Below are 21,222 nucleotides of genomic sequence, written 5' to 3'. Positions count from 1 at the left end.
CAAAAGATCCAAAAAAATTAAATTGTGGTGCACCCATGAATTTTAAAAAGTTTGAACCCATATAAATTTCAAGTTCGCTACTAGATGTTAATGTGCGTGCTCTTTTGTTTTGCTCCTCCAAAAGGTAGTTATAGAGGTCGATACGAAAATCCATTCGACCCCCGCGACTACCCGATGCACCGCCAGTAGAGTCAGTTACACTTGCAAAAGTGTTTGAAATATTGCCATATTTTGTAGCGTAAATGTCAAACAAATTAGTAAAAGTATTATTAAAAGTGTTTATTTGGTTACGGATGTAGTTTGAGTTATCTTTGTGCAAATTTAAAGACAAATAAATTTTGGTAATCAAAGCCTCTACACCCGTAACATTGGGTTTAATGGCGCGGCACAAGTAAAAAGTGGTGGCATTTCTTTGAAATATTTGACTAGTTTTTGTCTCATTGGTCTCGTAACCAAAACAAATATTTCACTTCTTTGTTCAAAACGTTCCAATTGTGCAGACATCAACCATAATTCATTTAGTAACAACGGACTTGTAGGGTAATACATGCCCGATACAAAAGTGGTTGATTGTTTAAAAACTTTTAACATTTGCACAAACTCTTCCATCAAATCCCAATCATAATCCGAAACCGGGTGTTATCCTTTTGAAATTGTGTCATAAAATAATTGCAAAGCGATTCTTTGACGTGTCAAACTTTCAAACATCATACATGTTGAACTCCATCTAGTGTTACAATCCGAATGAGGACTATATGAAGTTGCGTTAATGGAAATAGCAAACTTTTGATATTTTTCCATTGTAGCTTTATTTTTTCCAAAAACTCTAGTTAACACAGTTTTGAATTTTTCAATCGTCGAATCTATCATTTTTAAACCATCTTGTACCACAAGATTAATAATGTGACAAACACATCTAGTATGAAAAAATGAGCCATCCAAAATAGGTTTATATTTTGCAATTAATCTTTTTGCCGCAACGGTATTGTTACTTGCATTGTCAAACGAAATAGAGAATATTTTGTCGCGTAAATTATAAGTCTCTATAACGCTTACTAAAATTGCAAATAATCGTGCTCCCGTGTGAGGATGCGCAAAAAGTTCAAAAGCAATAACTCGTTTGTTCATTACCCAAATAGAGGGAGCTATCCAATGTGCCGTGACACAAAGATAGCTTTTGGGACACTACCGGTGGAGGAACAAACATCACAGGTTAAAGAAACACCGGTTTTTATATTTAAAAATCTCAATTGCATATCTTTTTTGGCTATATCCCAATACTTTAAAGCATCATGTCTAAGAGAAGTGCGACTTACTTGCCGGTATTGTGGTTGCATTTTTTCCCGCAAAATCCTTGTTAATCGTGGGTTGTTGAAGTGGTTGAAAGGCAAGCCCTCTTGAATCACGAACTTGCAAAAGCTTTCATGAAGGTCATCATTGTTGTAAATAAAGATCGACCCCTCGGGAGTAAGATTTGGTTGATTTGGATCTCTTTGACCTTTTACAGTCTGGCAAGTTTTTGCTGTATGACTCAACATTCCGCACTTCTTCCATCTCGCTTTTTCCTTCCCGTTCGACAACAAACACAAATCATAATGTTCCCACACTTCTTTACTCCGAGTGGTTGGTATGATTTTAACCATTGTTGCATCCGAATCTTGACTCGCGGTTGAATTTCTCGAGCTCATTTTTTGGAGTATTATGAAAATAAGTAGTAGAATTTTTGTGTAAAATTGAAATGTAGCAAATGAAAGGTATATATAGGTGTTTAGAAGGGCCAAAAAGTCAAAAAAGGAAAAAAAAAAAAAAAAAAAAAAAAAAAAAAAAAAAAGTCAAAGTAGCCGTTTTTTATGGGTTCTAACGGATAAAAAAAAAAAAAAAAAAAAAAGAAAACCCAAAATTCGGTTTTTTCCCGTTTTTTAACTGTAACAAAAAAATCCGGTTTCAAACTGGTTTTGGATCCGGTTTCCATCAAATCCGGTTCTCAATCCGAGGTCCAATCCTATTTCTCGTCCGAAATGAAGATCTGGTTTGAATCCGGTCACCAGTTAAATCCGAACCGGTTCGGTCAAAACCGGTTTTGACCAAATCCGGTTTCCAGATCGGATCGGATCCTATGAGCCAAACCGGTGTTTGTATGCATCTCTAGTCAAGGACAATCGCTATCAAAGGTGTGGTTGTTTTTTATACAACCAATATTCACTTATGTCAGTTGTGTATGTTGTATTGTCTAAGTTAAAAGCTGAAATAGAGATTAGTTTTAGAAAATGAACTTAACAATATAATATCTAATTTTCTATTAAAAAAGTATTTTTCGAAATTCATGATTCATAACAATTATTTACAAATTATCAATAATTCATTTTTTTTAACAACTCGTATAGTACACGGGTGTCACATTTAGTTTCAAATAAAGTTAAATAAAGACAAAATTACATAAATAGTGTGTGGTTTACTAAATGTTACAAACTCAATCATTGTTAAATTTTTTGACGAACATGGTCTTTGTGGTTTTCAAACATATGCGAATGGTTCCTTTTGTTAACACCGTTACTTTTTGTCCATTCGTGTGAGAGTAATTTGTTATTTTTAAGTAGCAGAGACTGAGTTTATGATTATGGGTAAACCATAGGGGTCATGTATATAATTTTGTCAATATTTTATATTTATGAGATTTTAGCATTTCCATCATATTAGTTTTTAAAATGTCATTTTGACCATTCACTTTAAAATTTATAAAATGTTATTTTTACCCCTCAATTGATTAGATTTTCATTAATAACTTTTGTTTGTTAAAATTAAAAAAGAAAAAAAAAACTATTTTTTTACGTTGTTATTTTATATATATTTTGGTATAAGTTAAAAGTGGTCAATGTTTCGATGTGAATTTAAAAGTTTTGTTCATTAATTATTACTTTTTTGTTGAAAAACGTACTTTTATATGCACGTGTCGCTTTAAATTCGACATTGTCTACGTTTCGAAATAAGTTTTTTTTTTTACTTTTCTGTGCTTAATTTTTTTATAAGTTTCGTACATATGATTCGGCTCACATATAATAAATCATGTTTGTTCACTTAAAAAAATGTATTATATTCGCATTTGTCTATGTTTCCACGTAATTGTTTTATGTTTTTTTGCTTAATTTTATGTACATGTTTTATGAAGGAGTCGGATCACGTAAAAAAACTAATTTTTACATGCTTATTATTATTTATGTGTTGGTATAAATTCAAATTTGTCAATGTTTCAACATATTCGACGTAAATTTAGAACTTCCGTGCATTAATTTAAATAATCATGTAGAAAAAAAATAAGCAACTAACTTTTTTATTTATGTGTCAACACGTCCAGAAAATATAGAACATGAAAACTTATTGTTCTAGATTGTTAGTGATTAGGGTTTAGACTCAATCCCTTTAAGGTTTAGATTAGGTCTCTTATGTATCCCGATTTATATGGGGTTTAACCTCATTATTTATCAATCAAGAAATCTCTTATCTTACATGGTATCAAAGCTCTAGGTTAAAACCTTACTTTTGACTACAACCCGTAGCTGCCACCCTCCATCTCCAACAACCTTCTCTAATAGTCATCGAATATGTCATCATTATGCTTCATATTCCTTTCATTTGTTTTTTTCTCGTCCTAAGTAATAAAACAGTCACCGACATAAAACTAGAGCTCTTACCTCAGCTTCTTCTACTAGAGTCCAAAAGTACCGTTTGTAATTAAGTAATTTATAAAATCGTTTACTAAAAACATTGTCAATATCATATCACTCCATGAACCATCATGAACATGTCTAAAAATCACAACATCGAATAGTAGTATAAATCAGAGTACATTCCCAGAAAACTAATTGCGGAAATTATTTGTGTGTGTGTGATGCGCCGCTACGTCGCCGACTCCTTCCCCTTGGATGAAGAGATACCTGAAACCAAAACTAAAATGTAAGAACAAAGCTTAGTAATTTCCCCCATCATACCACATACTATACAATCATACATGCAGTCGGGCAATTTTGGGGCACCCGACCTACCCATGTCAAGTCATTCTGTTGTGCTGACTACCCGTGTCAAGCCATTCTGAGGTGTTGACTACATATGTTAGGCCCTTCTAGGGTGCCTGCGTACCCTCCGGTGTATCTCACCCAGTCATGGGTACTACTTCACCCCCTACTACTATCACATAACAACTTATCATAACATGATGTCAGACATATCTGGGGTGTCCGACCTACCCATAGGTCCTAACAAACGATCGGGGGACTATTCCCCTTCTACTACCACTATCATATAGAACATACCACTATCGGGGGACTATTCCCCTCCTACTACCACTATCATAACATGCTATCAGACATATCTAGAGTGTTGGCCTTGGTGCCTTAGACCCACTTCTACTGGAGGGTAACTCACCTCGAAGCCGTGTAGTGTCTGCGCTGATCTCGACATGGAAATCGACTTTCCTCAACTCCTCAACCCCTACACAACATTCTTTCTCGGTTACTATGCATACTAGGAACCCTTACAAGGTCAATCCAAACCTAAGTCAATGTCAAAGTCAACCTTTAGATGACTCGACTCGACGAGTTGGCCCGCCAACTCATCGAGTCCCTATACCATTATCTGCCCCCATCCCGACTCTACTCATCGAGTCTAGAAAGAACTCAATGGGTTCTTCTTCAATCATAACATCGAGACAATCTTCAACTGACTCGCCGAGTTCTTCGTTGAACTCGTCGAGTCCAACTTCCTCATATGAGCTTGTCTAGTCCGTGACACGCCGAGTTGTATGAACAACTCGTCGAGTTCGTCTTCATGAGTTGGGAGATTGCCTTGGACTCGCCGAGTTTGTTCATACACTCATCGAGTCCCATGATTTCTAGGTCTAGAATCTCGTCTCACTTTGTTGAGTCCTTCTCTAGACTCAACCAGACCCCCTTAAAACAGAAAAGGTTGGGGAACCACTATCCGACTCGCCGGCTCCCAAGAACAACTCACCGAGTCCACTAAGGTCTATGTCCATAAACTCAATTTCTGCTAAGCTCTTCTCATCCAAAGGGTAGATCTGACTTACTAGGGTCGATATAACACGTAAAGCCACGAACTTTACGACCATGCATGGGTCTTTAAGCTCAAAAGGGACAAAAATGAGACCCACAAGATGCATGGGGCTCTTATGGCCATAAAGTTGGCACCTTTATGCCATGAGAACCCTCCAAAGACCAAGATCTAAAGCCATAACTCTATATTACACTCCACAACCTGAAAATGGCTTAGAATGCCCTAATTATACAAAAATCCAAGCCCTAAAGATGAATAAACACATGGAAGATCAAGATAAAAGCTTTTTACCTTAAATGAGCTGGAAATGGAACACAATCTCTGGATCTTCTGGCTTCAACTTGAACTCCCAAGCTCCTTTCCTCTTCTCAAGCTTCACAATCTACTAAAGTGCACATAAATAGCCTTAGAACACTCAAACAAGGCTAGGGTTTCAGGAAAAACGTCTTCTGAAAGTATAAGGCACGATGGGTGCTGAGATGTGGAGAGATAAGTTGTTTAAATAGGGTGCAAACCCTCATATTTAGGGTTTCACTCAGAAAGCTCCTACTCGCTGAGTCGGTCACATGACTCGTCGTGTAGGTCACTTAAACCCCCGATGAAAGACGAGTCTACTCGACAAGTTGGGCCTCCAGCTCGTCGAGTCCTAGGGTAAAACATGAAGTTTTCTTGAATTAAATACGTACCAGGAATCGGGTGTTACAAATCTCCCCCACTTATTTTAGACGTCGTCCTCGAAGTCTGCTGCTGAGTCTTGGAAATGCTTGGGGTAGTGCTCCCTCATCTAGTCCTCTGGCTCCCAGGTCCATTCCGAGCCTTTACAGTGCTGCCACTACACCTTTACCAGCTCCACTCTCTTGTTCCTCAGATCCTTCGACTTCCTTTCAAGGATCGTCACTTGCTGCTCGATATTGTTCAGGCTGTCATCCACCTGAATATCCTCTAAAGGCACCACTACCGAGTCGTCCACCATACACTTCCGTAACTAGGAGATGTGAAAAGTGCTATGAATATGACTGAGTTCGGCTGGCAGGCCCAACTTATATGCCGCCTTGCCCACCCGGGAGAAAATCCTGAAGGGTCCAATATACCTGGGGCCCAACTTTCCCCGCTTCCTGAATCGAATGACGCCCTTCCAAGGCGACACTTTCAGGAGTACCATATCCCCGACCTGGAACTTCAGGTCCGATCGATGCTTGTCTGCATAACTTTTCTGCCGACTTTGATCAGTCTGAAGCCTGCCCCAAACCTGTTGGATCCTCTCTGTAGTCTTGAGTACCACCTCGGTACTTCCCATGACCCTCTAACCAACCTCACCCCAGCATATCAGGGTCCTACACTTCCTCCCATACAACATCTTGAAAAGAGGATAGTCAATACTTGCATGGTAGTTGTTATTATAGGAGAACTCAGCCAAAGGAAGGTAAGTATCCCAACTACCTCCGAAATCTAAAACACATGCCCAAAACATGTCCTTCAGAGTTTGGATGGTTCCCTCACTCTGACCATCCGTCTGCGGGTGAAAAGCATTGATGAAGTGCAGACGAGTACCTAAATCGTCGTGAAACTTCTTCCTGAATCTGGAAGTGAACCGCACATCCCTGTTGGAAATCACTGAGATTGGCACCCCGTGCCATGCCACTACTTTCCAAATATAGATGTTGGCCAACCTTTCGGCCGAAATGCTCTCCTGAATCAGAATAAAATGGGCGCTCTTGGTCAGCCGATCAACGATGACCCAAATTGAATCCACTCCCGAGGCGGTCCTCAGAAGCTTCGTGATGAAATCCATATTGATATCCTCCCACTTCTACAGCAGGATATCCAACGGCTGAACCTTACCGTGAGGCCTCTGGTGCTCGGCCTTGACCTTTGTACACGTCAGGCATCTCTCCACAAACCATGCTACATCCCTCTTCATGCAGGGCCACCAATAGTCAAGACGAAGATCCATGTACATATTTGTTGCCCCAAGATGGATAGAAAACTTGGATTTGTGTGCCTCGTCCATCAATACCTAGCGCACACCTCCATGATATGGGACGCACACCCTCCGGTGAAGAGTCAACAATCCACGATTATCATAGTCGAAGGAGGAAACCTGACCCATAATATGCTCGCTCTTACAATTTTCCTCCTTCATGGCCTCTTGATGGGCCTCCTGAATCCGCTCCAACAGTGGAGTCACAACCTTCATCCTCATATAGATATCCCTGATCGGTGCTGCCTTGCGACTAAGTGCATCGGCCACGACATTAGACGATCTCACAATCATAATCCTTTACAACATCAAGCCACCGACGTTGCCTCGTATTCAGATTTGGTTGATCCATGAGATACCTCAGGCTCTTGTGTCCAAATCCCTCAAACCAAGGCTATGATACCAACTTGTAACGTTCCAAATTTCAAGTCCAAAAATTCTATTTGTAATTAAGTAATTTATAAAATCGTTTATTAAAAACATTATCAATATCATATCAATCTATAAACCATCATGAACATGTCTAAAAATCACAACATCGAACAGTAGTATAAATCAGAGTACAATCCCATAAAAATCATTGCGGAAATCATGTGTGTGTGATGCGCCGCTACGCTGTCGGCACCTTCCGCTTGGATGAAGAGGTACCTGAAACCAATACCAAACTGTAAGCACAAATCTTAGTGAGTTCCCCCATCATACCATATTCTATACAATCATACATGCTGCCGGGCAATTCTGGGCTGCCCGACCTACCCATGTCAAGCCATTCTGGGGTGCTGACTATCCGTATCAAGCCATTCTGGGGTGCTGACTACCCATGTCAGGCCATTCTTGGGTGCCTGCCTACCCTCCGGTCTATCTCACCCGGTCACGAGGACTATTTCCCCCTACTACTATCACATAACAACCTATCATAACATACATTCAGACATATCCTGGGTGTCCGACCTACCTATCGGTCCTAACAACCGATCGGGGGATTATTCCCTTCCTATTACCACTATCATATAGAACATATCAAGTAATATCAAACCAAAGAATTATCACGAAGACAATCATCTCAACTATAACCAACTACTAGTGGGTCGGCCTTGGTAGGGATGACAAACAAACCCAAACCCGACAGGGAAACCCGATTCCTGAAGATTTCAGATCGGGTCGGGTGACGGGTCTTTATTGGGTATTTTATCTAGGTTCGGGGCAGGGAGTGGGATATACGCGCCCCGCCCCGCCCCGCCCCGAATATATATATATATATATATATATATATATATATATATATATATATATATATATATATATATATATATATATATATATATATATATATATATATATAACATAACCCTAAAATCACGTTTCCGCTCCAGTATCCTCCTTACACTTCTCTTTGTTCTTCTACTGCAGCCGAAAGACCCAAGAATCGAAATTACTCTTATTTCGTAGAAGTAGCAAGTAGCAAGCAGTGGTAGCAAAGCAACGATACACCACAAGACATCCATCCTCTATTCCGACGCAACAAGAAAGTGACGAGTCAACGATGGACTCTGAATGCAGGTTGATGAGTCGATGAAGAACTCCGATATTAGGTAACATTAACCCTTTTTCCTTGCAAACTTTTTTCGAAATCCACATATTTTAGCTTCTGATTTGAGCTACAAGGACTCCAATTTCACCCTTGTCAGCAATCTCATCGACGATAGACTTGAAACTCTGATTTCTCCACACCGACATAGCAAGCCAGTGATGACTCACTCCGGATTTAGGTAAGATTAAGCTTTTTTTTTTTGCAAATTCTGTTCGAATCACACATGTTCTCCATCTCGTTAATTTGAACCTCGAGTTTGATTAGCTTGTTGATTTGAGCCTAAAATTTTGTTTACATCTACCCATGCTATTGAGAATCCTGATTTGAACCTCTTCTGCTGATTAGGTTGTTGTATCTGATATTCTTGTTCAAATACACATATGGTTACTGATTCTTGATTCAGATGGACATATAATTACTGATTCTAAGTCAAGCTTGTATCTGATATTCTGTTGGTTAGTTTATTGCATCTATGTATCTATTTATCTGCAGATTCAAACTTGTTTGTTGATTCAAACTTGTTATTGATCCACACCTGTTTCATTCCACCTCTCCCTTTGATTTGAACCTCAAATCTAATTAGTTTGTTATATGTTTCTGATTTAAGACAATGTATATGATATTCTAATTCAAACTTGTTGTGTTCCATGTATATGCTTTTGATTTAAAATCTAAAACCATTTATATGTGTTATTGACTTATTGTGTATCTGATTGCATAAATATGGTTTTTTATTTTTATTTTCAGGGTATAAGAGTGAAAACAATCCTCATAGTAGTCGACTTCATGCATAGACATTGAAGGTTTTTGTAACGACCCAAAAATCTCTTTGTTAACGATGTTAATATTCCATTATATAGGATTAAGTTGTACGTATTTTTCGTGACGGATTATATGTTCATATTATGATAACATGAAAAAAAAAGAGATTAGTTACGATTTAAAAGATTTAGTTAGTATTTAAATTGTTATCTAGGATTTAATTAGTAATTCAAAATGATGAAAGGATGGTTATTATATTCTTTTTACTTAAATCCAATTAGACGATTGTAAAAGAAAAAGAGGAAACCATATTTAATATGTAAAAGTGGTTAGGGTTAGTATTGAGATGACTATCAAAGTGTAGGGATCAATTTTGAAATTTTCAATTAAAAGCCCATGAATTTGAAACCCTTAGTTTACGCTTCGTTTCTTTCTCTTCCGTCCGTTTCATCGTTTGAGTTGCTGGAGGTCGATTAAAAAGACCATCATGCACTTCCTCTGGGGCTATTTCACCATCGGCAGTTACAGGAAAGAGGGAGGGAATCAACGAGCGGCTGTGACGGGTAGGAAGTGAGAACAAGAGAGTGTGTCGACTGAGCAGAGAAGTTCGAGACATTCGTGAACTTGGAGGCGTCTTCGGGAGTAGAAGAAGAGAAGCCAAACGTGTTTGGCTCTGTTCTTGCTGCTGTGCGACCAACATCTGGTAAGAACTACACCACGATCAGACCCTTTGTCGACTCGTCTTTTGTCCTTCCTGTTTCAACTTTCACGACGTAGTTGTGGATATACTTGCCATGTATTTTTTTTTTGTTGTTTGAAACTTATAAACCTCCTTAAGAAGTGAAGACAAAAAGTTTACAAGCTTGTGGAGACACGACTAATTCCCTCTTAACGTTAAGTTGGAAAATATGAATGATATTGATCCTTACGTGAAATCTGAACTAATTGATCATATGATAATCCCTTTCATCTTCTGATTCGCAAGACTCTAAGACAAAATATATAATAGTACAAGAGTATCATTTATTTTAATAGTTTTATACGGGGTCATTTAAATACCACAAAATCTAGTCATCTTATGAATGATGTATAAATTCTAGAGTCTTACCATCGAGTAAGGAAAGGTTGCTTTTGACTTACTCCTTTGTAAACTGTATATAAGGGTCCTACAAGTTGGTACACGTAAAAGAATGAGATTATCAATGGTTATTTAACAGTCTGGGTAGTGAATAATACTTTTAATTATCAGACAAAATGAAATTATGATCTACGATTAAAAGAATTGCAAAAGCTTGACCTGGATTATAATTATGTTAAGGCGATGTTAAAATATGTTAGTTTTAAAGTTTAAATAATAATTTAAAACATACGTTGATTGTATGAAATATGACATTTTTAGTTACAAATAAAGAATGGCTAGCTAATGGAGGACTATTATAGTTTTGACGTCTTATAAAAATTGCACACTTTATTAGTAAACACGATTTAATAATGGTCAAGGTGTTATTAAAATGATAAGATACAAGTTAAAAAGATGTTAACTTTAATGGTCTAAAACTTGATTACGTTTTATGACATTTGATATTTTAGGTCCATTATTATTTTTATATTATTAATATGCTATCTTTAGTTGTTTGAACCTAAACTAAATATTAAACCTATATTTGTTTAGGTATTTTTTTGAAAAGTTACAAAGCTTACGAGTTGAAGTAAAAGGGTAATTCATTCGACGAACATTAAGGTGAGTCGATAGACTTTTCATAAACCTTGTACATAATCGAAAACTACTTTCCGGAAACGGTTCGGTTAGTCAAATTAGTATATTATTAATTGTTTATTATGCCAATATATGCATTATGAAATATGTTACTGTTTTGCCTTTTTGTGACAATTGTATGCTAATGAAATTTAGTTGATATGCATATCTTGGTACTTGATATGATTAATTGCAACTATGATACACTATATGAAATGATTGTTATGTGACTATGATCTTGTTGAGTATCTTCTTGGTATAAATGTTATGAATTTTGATTATGATAGTACGAATATGACATGCTTGTACTTGATTTACGATTGATTATGCGGGGTTATGCGTAGAGGGTAAAGGGTAGAACCTGGCACTTAGCATGAAACCCTATCCGGATACCTTCGAGCCTGGTTGGTTGAAAAATACCTCCTAGGAAAAGCACTTAAGCCATTTATGAGTTTATCGGTCTTTCTAGATGCCCGTGGGCCACATGGTACGTGTACACTTCGGTGTTTGCGAACTGGAGTGATGTTGGCCATTCGAACAAGGCCGGATGAAACATCACGTGGGAATCGGGAGGTGTATCGGTAGAATTGACACCGTTTGTACCGATCATGAACGACACCGAGATGTACTTGTACATTGCATAGTCGGAGTAGTAAAAGTGGAGTCTTGTGGTCGGTGTGGCGGATGGGAGTCGCGAACCACCTAAAGCATTTGGCTGGCCAGGCACACAACTAGCGAACGGGTTTTTACCTTGGGGTTAGGTATCACTATGAGACTACCTACGCCTATACGATTATGACAGATTCCTTTGATATGATGATGTACGATTACAATATGATGATGCATGAAATATGATTGATGTTACTCTAATGCATGATATGTAAATGGATGATACAAAAATTGAATGATTGAATTTTATGGTAAATATGATTGATTATTGATTGATATGTCAATTTTGTTTATATGATCATAATTGAATGATTGACCCGTATGGGATGGTATGTTTTCCCTTTGGTTGTGTACAAACTTCTATTGGCTCACGAAGCATTTGCTGACACTTGTTTCTTTGCTTTGTTCCTTTACGATTGGTACAGGTAGCTTAGGAGCTTGGCTTGGTGAGATGGGGTCACTTTTGGGTAGTTTATCCTTAGGGTACAGATGCCACTTGGAAACGTTATTTAATTTTGAAACTTATGCTTCCGCTACGATTAAATACTTTTGATATTTTGGTTTTGAATTGAACGTAACATTGTGGTCTGAGATGTTTTTGAAATAAACAATGTTTACAGTCTTCCATTGCATTTTCTGTTAAAAGATTTTAAAAATAAATGAAACAAATTTGGGTGAAAAATCATGACGTTAAAGTTTTAATGTGTGCTCATAGTTTGTTGCTGAATGAAATTCCAGGGATGATATTTGGATGATTCTTAGAGTTTTAATGTTTATATGTTGTATTCTATCATGATGGATTTAGTTTTTAATATTTTATACCTTTGCTGCCATGGTTGGTTGTTTTTGTTATGATATTCGACTATTATTAATTTCTATTTGGTTCAATGATGTTAAGAACTTATTTGATATTGTAAGTTTATGTAATATTTTAATTTCTCATTGTTCAGTTGTAGTTTTTGGCAAAACAAAAAACATAGATTTCGGGTTTTCGGTCGGGTTTTCGGGGCTATACCGGGTTTAGGGTCAGGTTTGGGGGATAGTTTCAGACCCGACAGGGTGCTCCGATAAGAAACCCGTCAGGTATCGGGTCGGGATCGGGAATAAATTTAGATATCGGGTTCGGGGATGGGATTCTCTGAACCGCCCTATTACCATTCCTAGGCCTTGGTGCCTTAGACCCACTTCTACTGGAAGGTAACTCACCTCGAAGCCGTGTAGTGTCTACGCTGATCTCGGCGTGGAAATCGTCATTCCTCAACTCCTCAACCCCTACACAACGATCTTTCTCGGTTACTATGCATACTAATAACCCTGACAGGGTCAACCCAATCCCAAGTCAAAGTCAAAGTCAAACCTCCAATTGACTTGAATTGCCGAGTTGGCCCGCCAACTCGTCGAGTCCCTATACGATTATCTGCCCCCAACCCGACTCTACTCATCGAGCCTAGCAAGAACTTGACGAGTTCTTGTTTAATCATAACATGTGGACAATCTTCAACTGACTCGCCGAGTTCTTCCTTGAACTCGTCGAGTTCAACTTCCTCATATGAGTTTGTCTAATCCGTGACTCACTGAGTTGTATGAACAACTCGTCGATTCCGTCTTCATGACTTGGTAAATTGCCTTGGACTAGCCGAGTTTGTTCATACACTCGTTGAGTCCCATGATTTCCAAGTGTAGAATCTCGTCCAACTTTGTTGATTCCTTCTCTAGACTCAACCAGACCCCCAAAACAGCAAAGGTTGGGGAACCACTATTCGACTCGCCGAGTCCCAAGAACAACTTGTCGAGTCCACTAAGGTCCATGTCCATAAACTCAATTTCTGCTAAGCTCTTCTCATCCAAAGGGTAGATCTGACTTCTTAGGGTCAATATAACACGTAAAGCCACAAACTTTACGTCCATACATTGGTCTTCAAGCTCAAAAGGACAAAAAATGAGACCCACAATATGCATAGGGATCTTATGGCCATAAAGTTGGCACCTTTATGCTATGAGAACCCTCTAAAGACCAAGATCTGAAGCCATAACTCTATATTACACTCCACAACCCGAAAATGGCTTAGAATGCCCTACATATACCAAAATACAAGCCCTAAAGATGAATAAATACATGGAAGATCAAGATAGAAGCTTTTTACCTTAAATGAGCTGGAAATGCAACACAGTCTCTGGATCTTCTAGCTTCAACTTGAACTCCCAAGCTCCTTTCCTCTTCTCAAGCGTTACAATCCACCAAAATGCATAAAAATGGCCTTAGAACACTCAAACAAGGCTAGGGTTTCAGGATAATGTCTTCTGGAAGTATAAGGGATGATGGAGGCTAAGATGGGGAGAGATAAGTTGTTTAAATAGGGTGCAAACCCTCAAATATAGGGTTTCACTCGGACAGCTCCGACTCGCTGAGTCGGTCTCCGACTCGTCGAGTAGGTCACTTAAACCCCCGATGAAAGACGAGTCTACTCGACGAGTTGGGCCTCCAACTCGTCAAGTCCCAGGGTAAAACATGAAGTTTTCTTGAATTAAATACGTACCAGGATTCGGGTCTTACAACCTAGTTTGCTTATGTCTCCTCGTTGGATGGCTCCTATATGTAAGCTTTCTACCTTCTCCTCAACTTGCCTTTTCTTCAGAAGTCACTTGGAATAAGCTCCATCTGCCACAACTTGAGCCTTCTTTCTTTCTTGTCGTTTTCTAAGACTTCTCTGTCGCCGACTCGATGATCGTCGTCGTCGCCACTCCTCTCTTCTTATATAAAGGAACAACCACTGGCCACTGCTTCTTCTTTATCCTTCTCCAGCGATCTGTTATTGTTAACCGTTATCGCTAGAGCTCAGCCACGGTCAATACCGCTATCTTCATTTATGTTATGTTTTGTGTTTTTATTTTTCCAGTTTAATCGTCTCCTCCTGATCAAACTGTGTGTGTGGGGAGGGGGGATGTTTGTGATTAGGATTTAGACCTAATCCCTTTAGGCTTGAAATTAGGTCTTTTTATGTATCCTATTTTATACAGGGTTCATGGGCGGCTCAACCAAATTCGGAGCTCTAAGCGAACCAAAAATTTGGGGCCTTTTCGTTCCAACCCTGATTCTATATTCTGTAATAAAAACAAATTTAAAAGTGAAGATTGTCTTTTTTTTCTGTTTGTTTAAACTTGTAGTGTTTTAATTAAAAGGAAAACTCAAGCTTACAAGATTATTTTAACTAAAAAATGCACAACTCAACACAAAAATCAATGAACAAGCTAGCCACATACATAAAAATCGATCAATGGACAATAACCAACATTCCTCAGACTATGTATAACACGAGAAGCATTTTCCCTATTTGACTTGCATGCCCAAGTATTTCTATTTAATATGCTAATAAAAGAAACATTTTATATAAAACAGTAGTCATATTCTATTCATGAATCAAATAGAATACCATGACAAATTCGGTAAAAACAAATTCAAAAAAACACAATTCACAAGATGTAAACAAATTAAGATTTACCGGTTTAGTTTATCAAATCATATAAATCTTGTAATACCTTGACAAAAAGTAAACAAATTAAGATTCAGTTTACCAGGAACACAAAAAATGAATGGAAACACCAACTCTAAAAATCAAAAATCAAACAGCAACAAAGAAATCGAGAATAAAAGGTATCAAGTGAAAACAGATAATGGAAAAACCGACTATAAATCAGATAATGGAAAAATCAAGTGAAAAAACACATCACACACCTTAATCGTTAGAGAAATTCATTAATCTTCATAGTAGTCGAGAATGGAGGAGGAAGAAGAACAGAAACTATTTAAAGGTTCAACCTTTCTTTTGGTGTTTAGCAGTTCAAGAATCGATATTGGAGAAGCTTATTAGAATCAAGAATGGGAAATCAGTCAATCAGATATTATTCAGAGTGCGAGTCCGCGAGAATGGAGAAGGAAGGAAGAAGTGTGATCGTTGCTTTTGATTTGAGGCGCCGTATACGTATCAGCTAATATAGAAGCCAGGAAGAAAAAAATGAAATCGACATTAGAGGATTTGGATTAAGTGGGCCCCCCTAAAAAATAGGGCCCTAAGCCCTAACTTATATTTTTAATACATCAGGCCGGATTAGGGTTTAACCTCACTATTTATTAATTAAGAAATCTTTTATCTTACATGGATAATACCCAAATGCATACAATGGCAACATGATCAAGGTAAATATAATTTCGAAGATGGTGGATTATGCTTATTTTTAATAGATTACAATAAGAAAAGTTGAAATGACCAAATAAATAATTTTATTTTCTAGACAATGAAATGACTATATTAAAGTGCCTTGTTTTTTTGTTTGCAAGATGTAGTGCCACACGCTTTTCATACTTCTCAAACAGGACATCAATTATGGAACTTCCAAAATGAGATGTCAACAGTGGTTCCGTAACTGCTCTCATGATTTTTGCAGTGGTTTTGCCATGGATGTGGCTGGGCTCCTCAAAATCTTTCATATTTGTATAATCTGTGTCATGTGGATCCCAGTTGATTTGAAAAACACTCAGGTTATCAAGGAAAAATGATCCTTCATTATGTACGGCATTCCTAACTTCATCCTCACATGGACTATAATATGGCACATTAAATGAGTTCAATTCTGATTCTTGGATGAGACCCTGTAGTGTATGTTTAAGCAAATACTAATAGTTAATTACTGAATTACAAATCTAAATAACTTATTAGTGCATATAAGAAAGCTATACCTCTTTGAGCATATCCACAAGTGATTGTGCTAGTAACTCCCAAAAACTGCAACAATCATCACTGGTTGGATCATTAATACTCCGGCCAAGAATTGTTAACACCATGCATCCACCTTTTATTACTTCTTCAGAGCGCAGTTGTAAAAAGGTACTAAAGTCAGTATCAAATTGATTTTGATATGCTTTAAGCACATTTGGTGGACTTGATTTGGCAATGTATATATTGGATGTGTTGTTTTCAACGCCAACAGGAACCTATCATATCACGCATTAACGTGATTATAATTCAATATTCAAAGTAGTTTGAACAAATTATATATAAGTGTATCAGATAACCTAAAAATGATCTTAATTGGTTAGTTGGATTCGAAACCTACAAACAAATGTATGCGACCGTATTCCTTGGAACAACTTTATATGGATTATAAATGGATTTTTTTAATTTAGAATGGGAAATGATTTTAAAGGCTAATCGATCTTACATATTTCATTTCTGATTTCCTTGGTGGTAAAAAAACATTGGTAGTTTTAGTAACGACAATGTCATGTAATAATTTAAACAAATACTAATGAAAACCCAGCATAAAGACAACATTGAGAATGTATTTATGCTTTAAGTTTAACCTACAATTCAGAACAATTTGGTTGCAAATATAGGATTATACTTTATTGGTTGCAGTGACAATCAAATTGTTGTAAAAATATATATATATATATATATATATATATATATATATATATATATATATATATATATATATATATATATATATATATATATTTAGTTTTGGTCATTTAACTTCTGGCTTTTGTTCACTTAACTTTTGGCTTTATGCTAATTTAGTCCCTTAATTTTATGGTTTTGTGCTTATTTAGTTATTAAACTTTTAAAATAAAGTTATAAAACTAACACAATTTTAAAAAGTAGATAACTAAATAAACACAATTTTAAAAGTTAGATTACTAAATGAACACAAAACAAAAAGTTAAGTGATGAAACGAAAATTTAGGTCACTAGATAAGCACAAAACCAAAAATCTAGTGACTTTTTAAAACTTAAAATGAATTAAATAACCAAACTATCAAATAGTCAAGCAAATGACAATTTCTACAAACCAACACATGGCAGTATGGTCATTGATGAATGTGTAAATTGAAAAATATACACTAGTAATACGAACATTTGATGGTGTTTAGTTGCAAAATAATATTGGAAAGAATGAAATCTATCAGACGAATTGAAATTAAAACCAATTTGAATCTATTATGTATTTGGTTGAGATGAGATGAATATTTTTTGTTTGGTTTGTAGATTTATCAAAGAATTAAAAAAAATTAATTATAATATGTTTTTATTCAATGAATAATGACTAAAACAAAAATGAAATTAAAGAGGATTTAAAAAACAAAGTCACAAATCTCAATCTATACTCTTTGCCTCTTATATTAGTGTTAGGTTTAATTACATATAAATGATGCACTTTTTCTAATATATATATATATATATATATATATATATATATATATATATATATATATATATATATATATATATATATATATATATATAAAAGTTCAATAGAGAACCATAATTATTGGTTCTCCAAGGAATCAATTTTTTTTTTCAAATTCTAGATCTTATTGTTTATCGAAAAAAAATTTAAATCCATAACTTAACATTGTGAATCTGAAAAATATTTTCGGATTCATCGTTTGAATTTAGTTTCACATTCTAAATTTTCAAAGATTCACATTGTGAATTTGACGAAAAAAAAAATTGAAATTTGATATCATTGGAAAAATGATAAAAAGTTATGAATATATATATATATATATATATATATATATATATATATATATATATATATATATATATAGAGAGAGAGAGAGAGAGAGAGAGAGAGAGAGAGAGAGAAAAAATACTGAGATTTTGTTAAACAAATAATGTGATTATGGACAAGGGTGTTTATGTACACATTTGGAATGCCAAAAGTTAAAAATAAATAACTAAATAACTGTAAATAAATATATCTGGTTATTTTATTCTAAAGATTTTATTTAAAAAAAATAAATTACAAAAATCATTGTCGTAATTTATTATTTTATATACTCTAACTTCGTTTGTATATTTACTCATAAAAATATATGTATATAATAATCTATATATTTAAAAACGTGAAATATTTTTTTAAGTAATATTCTACACATATGTATGTAATTATTATTCTATACTTTTACTCATGGCTATTGATTTTAAAAAAAAAAAATCTTTGTTTATTTAATATTTAACTTTTTTTTTAATAAAATGTTTCGAAAAATAAAAATAATCTATTTTTTATTATTTTTAATTTTTTGACACCCAAAAATGTACGATTAGGAACACATCTGTTTGTGTCAAAATTCTTGATCTATGTATAATATTTTATATATTCTAATATCATTTATGTATAATCTTATTCTTAAAAATATATCATATATGTAATATTCTACATATTTTAAAACATAATATATTTTCATGACTAATATTCTACACACAGAGTTTTCGATATATATATATATATATATATATATATATATATATATATATATATATATATATATATATATATATATCAAATAAGGCATTGATTTTTTTAAATAGTTTTATTTTATTTATAAATTTTTTTTGGTAGAAATAAAAAGTTTAGAAAACTATGTTTTTTTTTTCATTTTTTCATTTATTTCATATTATTTTTAAATATATTGAAACGTGAAAATGTATGGTCAGAACAAGTCTTTTTGTCTATCAAAATTCTTATGGTATTGTGTATATATATATATATATATATATATATATATGTGTGTGTGTGTCAAAATTGTTAGGATTATATAGGTGGATATTATGCAAACCTGGGAAAGCCAATGGACACCGTAAGTCGAACGAACAAGGTGCAAACTTTTGTTTGGAAATAGTCTACCATAGAAAGAACCAGGGGTAGCTGAAACAAAACAATGGCCAAAGTGTTCTCCATTCTCTTTCTTAAGGTCCGAATAAAATTTTGGTAACATTTTGAAAAGGGTATTGAAATCGTTTTCGAAAAGGTCATTTAAGTACAATTCAAATTGAGGTGTTCTACGATTTTTTTCTTCACATAAGCCATGAATTATATTGATAACATAAGATGCAACAAGTAGTGAATTTGTGCTTGAGGAGCATCCTAGATCTGCAATTTTGAAACAATGTATGAAGATGATGTCACGATTAGCCATTTCCTTGATTGTATTATTTAAAATTGGCAGAGCTTTCCGCATTGCACTTTCCTAGAAAAAAATATATCAACATAGCATCACACACTCATGTATAAGACTATGATTGGAAAAGTAGATAAAAAAATAAATATTAACTGAAAAACTAAATGATACCTAAAAACTATAAACTAAATGATACCTAAAAATCCACTTTTAGCTAGATGATAAGCTAACTAATAAAAAAATAACGCCACCATAGAAATAGCTAATAAAGCTTAAAGAAAATATAGAACTAAAAAAAATATTGTGATTCAATATTATAAAACAAATATATAATATATTTTATTATATTACTGTAAGTATTAACTAATAATTCTCGGAATATTTATATTGAGTTTATGTAAAATTACTTGTACCTGATATTATTCGCAATATTATCGCATCTCATATTATATTCATATTATTTATGTTTAAATAAAATTTCTTAAATCTTCAAATTGATAAAAAAAAATTAATTATTTGGCCTTCATGAGTATATATAGATTTAATCATACTGAAAGTCCAAAAATATATGTTTACATGATTTTTTTGCTTTCAACATGTTATCTTACAAGTTTGAGAAAAATAAAAAATGAAAAAATCCAAGCAAAGAAGCACAAAAAATACAAAAATAAAAAATTGAAGATCTTTATATAGAAAGATATTCACGTAAACAAGCACAAATTAAACTACAAATCTTGGTGACGGTCTTTTTTTTCAGCAGTGTATATATGCATTTTATTTTAAAGGGAAAAATTAAAAGAATTTCCAAAAATCGTTGAAATGTAAGCGTTTTTTGGCTTTACAACACACCCTAAAAAAACTAATAAAATTAGTCAAATATAACCGGAATATTTAACTATTGTATCTCCATATTAATACATGTGCGTATATATGATCAGGGAGAGAAGTAGATTTAAAACAACCAATTTTTTAATATGTGCAACTAATCTTGACAGAAAGAGAGAGAGATATACTGCAACAGTCGAGTTGCTGGCATAGCTTGATTCCCCATTGCCATTGTTCATGTGTAGGATGCTTTTTGCTTCCATGGCTATCTTTTATTGCCTTCGTTTTGCAGATATGCCTCTACTTCGTTTGATCGTTTTAAATAGGCCTCTCCCAAAAGGGAATAAGATATCTTGAGCATTTTAACACGTTTTTCACTGTTTACAACAGTCTCACGTTATTCTAGAAAGACATGGAATATGCTGACGTCAATTAAAAGCCGTTCTAGTCTTAGTTCCCTAAAGTAAATGACTATTCCCATTGTCATCAGCCATTTTACCCTGTTAGATTGTTAGATAATAAGATAGGGCATGTTGCATTTCGTTGTTGTTGAGGTGGAGTATCCTCAACGCCGTTAAGAAGCATCAACACCCGCCCCCTCTTCT

The 21,222-nt window shown here is 34.9% G+C and overlaps 1 protein-coding gene across 1 annotated transcript; it reads right to left on the bottom strand.

Annotated features, from left to right (window-relative positions):
- Positions 1-16,013: 16,013 nt before the first annotated feature.
- LOC145052999 (benzoate carboxyl methyltransferase-like) lies at positions 16,014-20,927 on the bottom strand. Its single transcript, XM_079000955.1, has 4 exons — positions 20,806-20,927; positions 19,451-19,861; positions 16,562-16,816; positions 16,014-16,474 (listed from the first exon to the last, which is right to left on the bottom strand). The coding sequence occupies exons 1-4, from the start codon at positions 20,878-20,880 to the stop codon at positions 16,106-16,108; spliced, it is 1,110 nt and encodes a 369-aa protein (XP_078857081.1). The 5' UTR covers positions 20,881-20,927; the 3' UTR covers positions 16,014-16,105.
- Positions 20,928-21,222: the final 295 nt, after the last annotated feature.

This window comes from Lactuca serriola, chromosome 5 (assembly GCF_051521515.1).
Source record: "Lactuca serriola cultivar US96UC23 chromosome 5, Lser_US96UC23_V15, whole genome shotgun sequence".
NCBI classification, from domain to species: Eukaryota; Viridiplantae; Streptophyta; class Magnoliopsida; order Asterales; family Asteraceae; genus Lactuca; species Lactuca serriola.
The sequence above is the reverse complement of the archived record's forward strand: the minus strand, read 5'-3'. Positions and strand labels throughout refer to the sequence as shown.

Excerpts from the sequence above, each read along its gene's own strand:
- LOC145052999 (XM_079000955.1), bottom strand. The coding sequence starts at position 20,880 with ATGGAAGCAAAAAGCATCCTACACATGAACAATGGCAATGGGGAATCA. Across the intron at positions 16,817-19,450 it reads GTGTCCATTGGCTTTCCCAG|GTTCCTGTTGGCGTTGAAAA; the intron begins GTTTGCATAATA and ends GTGATATGATAG. Across the intron at positions 16,475-16,561 it reads TTGTGGATATGCTCAAAGAG|GGTCTCATCCAAGAATCAGA; the intron begins GTATAGCTTTCT and ends CATACACTACAG.